The sequence below is a fragment of the Triticum aestivum genome, chromosome 7D (assembly GCF_018294505.1).
Source record: "Triticum aestivum cultivar Chinese Spring chromosome 7D, IWGSC CS RefSeq v2.1, whole genome shotgun sequence".
Classification (NCBI taxonomy): domain Eukaryota; kingdom Viridiplantae; phylum Streptophyta; class Magnoliopsida; order Poales; family Poaceae; genus Triticum; species Triticum aestivum.
The window spans coordinates 600,071,045-600,075,300 of NC_057814.1; the positions used below are offsets into that span (position 1 = coordinate 600,071,045).

Below are 4,256 nucleotides of genomic sequence, written 5' to 3' on the forward strand. Positions count from 1 at the left end.
ACGGCGTGGTGACGATGATGATGTTCTACCGGCGCAGGGCTTCGCCTAAGCACCGCTACGATATTATCGAGATGTAATATGGTGGAGGGGGGCACCGCACACGGCTAAGAGATCAATAGATCAATTGTTGTCTCTATGGGGTGCCCCCTGCCCCCGTATATAAAGGAGCAAGGGGGGAGGCGGCCGGCCTAGGAGGAGGGCGCGCCAAGGGGGGAGTCCTACTCCCACCGGGAGTAGGACTCCTCCTTTCCTTGTTGGAGTAGGAGAAGGGAAGGGAGAAGGAGAAGGAAGGAAGGGGGCGCCCCCCCTCCCTAGTCCAATTCGGACTAGTCCATGGGGAGGGGTGCGGCCACCCTTTGGGGCCTTTCTCTCCTTTCCCGTATGGCCCATTAAGGCCCAATACGAATTCCCGTAACTCTCCGGTACTCCGAAAAATACCCGAATCACTCGGAACCTTTCCGATGTCCGAATATAGTCGTCCAATATATCGATCTTTACGTCTCGACCATTTCGAGACTCCTCGTCATGTCCCTGATCTCATCCGGGACTCCGAACTCCTTCGGTACATCAAAACACATAAACTCATAATATAACCGTCATCTAACTTTAAGCGTGCGGACCCTACGGGTTCGAGAACTATGTAGACATGACCGAGACACTTCTCCGGTCAATAACCAATAGCGGAACCTGGATGCTCATATTGGCTCCCACATATTCTACGAAGATCTTTATCGGTCAGACCGCATAACAACATACGTTGTTCCCTTTGTCATCGGTATGTTACTTGCCCGAGATTCGATCGTCGGTATCTCAATACCTAGTTCAATCTCCTTACCGGCAAGTCTCTTTACTCGTTCCGTAATACATCATCCCGCAACTAGCTCATTAGTTGCAATGCTTGCAAGGCTTATAGTGATGTGCATTACCGAGTGGGCCCAGAGATACCTCTCCGACAATCGGAGTGACAAATCCTAATCTCGAAATACGCCAACCCAACAAGTACCTTCGGAGACACCTGTAGAGCACCTTTATAATCACCCATTACGTTGTGACGTTTGGTAGCACCTTTATAATCTCATAGTCATAGGAACATGTATAAGTCATGAAGAAAGCAATAGCAACATACTAAACGATCGAGTGCTAAGCTAACGGAATGGGTCAAGTCAATCACATCATTCTCCTAATGATGTGATCCCGTTAATCAAATGACAACTCATGTCTATGGCTAGGAAACATAACCATCTTTGATCAACGAGCTAGTCAAGTAGAGGCATACTAGTGACACTCTGTTTGTCTATGTATTCACACATGTATCAAGTTTCCGGTTAATACAATTCTAGCATGAATAATAAACATTTATCATGATATAAGGAAATAAATAATAACTTTATTATTACCTCTAGGGCATATTTCCTTCAATTTCGTCAATGTTGCGGCGGGGACGGCGAGATCCCATCGAGCTCTGTCTAGGGTCGCGCCTTCTCCACCCTTGAACTCAGGGACTCCACGGATGCCAAGTCGACGCGTGGCGGGGATGATATATGGTCATCTTGTAAAATGTATTGGTCGTTGTAAGTTTTTAGTCGGTGTAGGGCATCAGCATTAACTAATGAAATATTGAGGTTATATTTTAATGTACACCACATTTAAGAGTAAATATTTCCTAAATATACTCATTAAATGTGGCAAATATTGAAGTTTTTCTCAATATACTCATTAAATGTGGCGAATATTAAAATGTTTCCTTAGTTAATCCTGATGTTAGAAAAACTTACAAGGATAACACGTTTTCAAAGCTGACTATATACCATGCATGGTCACTTGCACATATATATTGCATGAATTAATGCCTTAAAAGCCAAATCTTATCTTTCATAAATACTGCATTTGTATAGAAGTGATAGATATTTTGTCACAATGCCCACAAATTTAATTGCAGGGAAATGTTGTGGTGTAGTAAGATAACACACCTATTTAGTTGCAGAAAGACTGCACTTGTAAGTGATTCGTATTTTAATTATGATATCTTCACCATGCACAAACCATTGTGATATCTTCACATACCCTGCTAAAAATATATTAATAACATCGATACATCTTGATACACGCTCAACCCTATAAAATGCGCTATAAAAGGGAAGCAAAGGACCTCATCTGGAATACAAAACCAAAACTAGATCTGCAACACTTCTAATCTTAAGACGCTAGCGTCTAGCCTTTTTTTCTAAAATGGGGAGCACCATTTCCATGGCTCTCCTCTTCGTCTTTGCAGTCCTGTTGCTCAACGCCCATCTCGGGTCGTGCGGCTGCTTCAAGCGCATCTTCGCATTCGGCGACTCCATCATCGACACGGGCAACTTCCGCTCAGGTTCGATCTGGGGGCCCCCTTATGGAGGGACCTACTTCCACCATCCCACAGGCCGCTGCTCCGACGGGCGTCTCATTGTGGACTTCTACGGTAAGTGCACGAACGCACGTAGGTGTACTTCACTCGTGCTCGATTTCTGAATTTGGTGTGTGTGTCAGCGCAAGCGTTGGGCCTGCCACTGCTGCCGCCGAGCGGGCCCGAGGAGAAGACGGGGAAGTTCCCGACCGGTGCCAACTTCGCCGTGTTAGGCTCTATTGCCCTGAGCCCGGACTACTACAGTAAAAGGTATAACTTTAGTATGCCGCACTGGTGCCTCGACTGGGAGCTCGGTTCCTTCAAGACAGTGCTCGCACGGATAGCTCCTGGAAAAGGTACGTACTCATGCAACAAAATATATGGGCATGCATTCATGCGTCGTCCTTACCATATATCACACATTTCTTCCTGCATCAGTCAGCTAATTCGTTTTTTTGTGTGTGGTCAGCTGGCACCAAACGTCTCCTCAGCGAGTCCCTCATCGTCTTTGGCGAGATCGGTGGCAACGACTATAACTTCTGGTTCTACGATCGCCAGCGCAGCCGTGACACGCCCTATAAGTATATGCCCGACATCATCGCCCGCATAGGCTCCGGCGTCCAGGAGGTGATCAATCTCGGTGCCAAGACGATCCTTGTTCCTGGAAACTTCCCCATCGGGTGTGTCCCGGTTTACCTGAGTGGGCACAAGACTAACAATTCTGCGGACTATGACCAATTCGGCTGCCTCAAGTGGTACAACGTGTTCTCCCAGAAGCACAACCAACTGTTGAGGCAGGAGGTCGGCCGGCTCAGGTCTCGCAACCCTGGCGTGAAGGTCATCTACGCCGACTACTATGGCGCCGCCATGGAGTTTTTCAGGAACCCCAAGAGGCATGGCATCGACGACCCCCTGGTGGCGTGTTGTGGCGGCAACGGCCCCTACGGCACCGGCCGTGGGTGCGACCAGAACGCGAAGGTTTGCCGTGACCCGTCCAGGTTCGCCAACTGGGACCAGGTTCACATGACAGAGAAGGCCTACAGTGTCATCGCTAATGGGGTGCTCAACGGCCCGTATGCGGACATTCCGTTGCTCCATGCTTGCTAGGAGAATTTCCTTTCGAGACTTGAAGAAATGTTGCTGCAACCAAGATCTGTGACGCGCTAGCTTCTTGGAATTTTTAATCTTGCATCACCATCTCAATTGGTCATGAATGAAATGGTTGGATCTGTTGCTGGAATTTGGCCTACTTTGGGCCAGCCCAATAGCCATTCTCATAATTCCTAATAAATCGTACCTTTGTCCCATACTGCTAGCTTATTAGAAGTTGGTCCTCCTTATAAGGGAGGTTGTTTCCCCACATGTACGAACATGAGAAGAGGAGAGACGTATGCGCGTGCTCCTCCTCTGCCACCCACCTCACCCTGGCACGACGCCCGCGCGCCGCGGGAACGAGCCATTGTCTAAATTTTAGCGACGCATGACTGGTATACTAAAGGTCACACGAGAGCTGAATTTTTTTTGCTGAAAAGGTCACACGAACGCTGCACCTTCGGCTGCTGTGTGTTTGCTTCGCCTCCCGCCTCTTCGTTTTATCTCCCGTCACTGCCGGTTCGCCTTCTCCTGTGCCTACAAAAGAGAGGTCGCTCCTCTCCAGAGAGACACACCACACAACACTTGCAACACACCACCGAGTTCCTGAGCACTGAGTTACTGCTACGATCTTCTCCATCCCAACTTGCAGCATGCACTGCAAGTAAGGATAGTAGGCCTGCGAAAACCCATCTCTTTGAGTCATTTAGGGGAAAATGGTGATGAGCGTTTGTGGGGAGCGCTCTGCGTGCCTACTGAACTCTTCGTAACGGGCGCCACG

General features: G+C 48.3%; 1 protein-coding gene across 1 annotated transcript; it reads left to right on the plus strand.

Moving 5' to 3' along the window:
* The first annotated feature begins 2,229 nt into the window (after positions 1–2,229).
* On the plus strand, positions 2,230–3,490 carry LOC123164594 (GDSL esterase/lipase At1g28600). Its single transcript, XM_044582129.1, has 3 exons — positions 2,230–2,458; positions 2,527–2,739; positions 2,853–3,490. Exons 1-3 carry the CDS (start codon positions 2,230–2,232, stop codon positions 3,488–3,490), a joined length of 1,080 nt encoding a protein of 359 aa, XP_044438064.1.
* The last annotated feature ends 766 nt before the right edge of the window (positions 3,491–4,256 follow it).

What these genes read in the sequence shown, in the direction of transcription:
- LOC123164594 (XM_044582129.1), top strand. Translation starts at nt 2,230, where the DNA reads ATGGGGAGCACCATTTCCATGGCTCTCCTCTTCGTCTTTGCAGTCCTG. An exon ending in TCTCATTGTGGACTTCTACG is followed by an intron (nt 2,459 to 2,526) that starts GTAAGTGCACGA and finishes TGTGTGTGTCAG; the next exon opens with CGCAAGCGTTGGGCCTGCCA. An exon ending in ACGGATAGCTCCTGGAAAAG is followed by an intron (nt 2,740 to 2,852) that starts GTACGTACTCAT and finishes GTGTGTGGTCAG; the next exon opens with CTGGCACCAAACGTCTCCTC.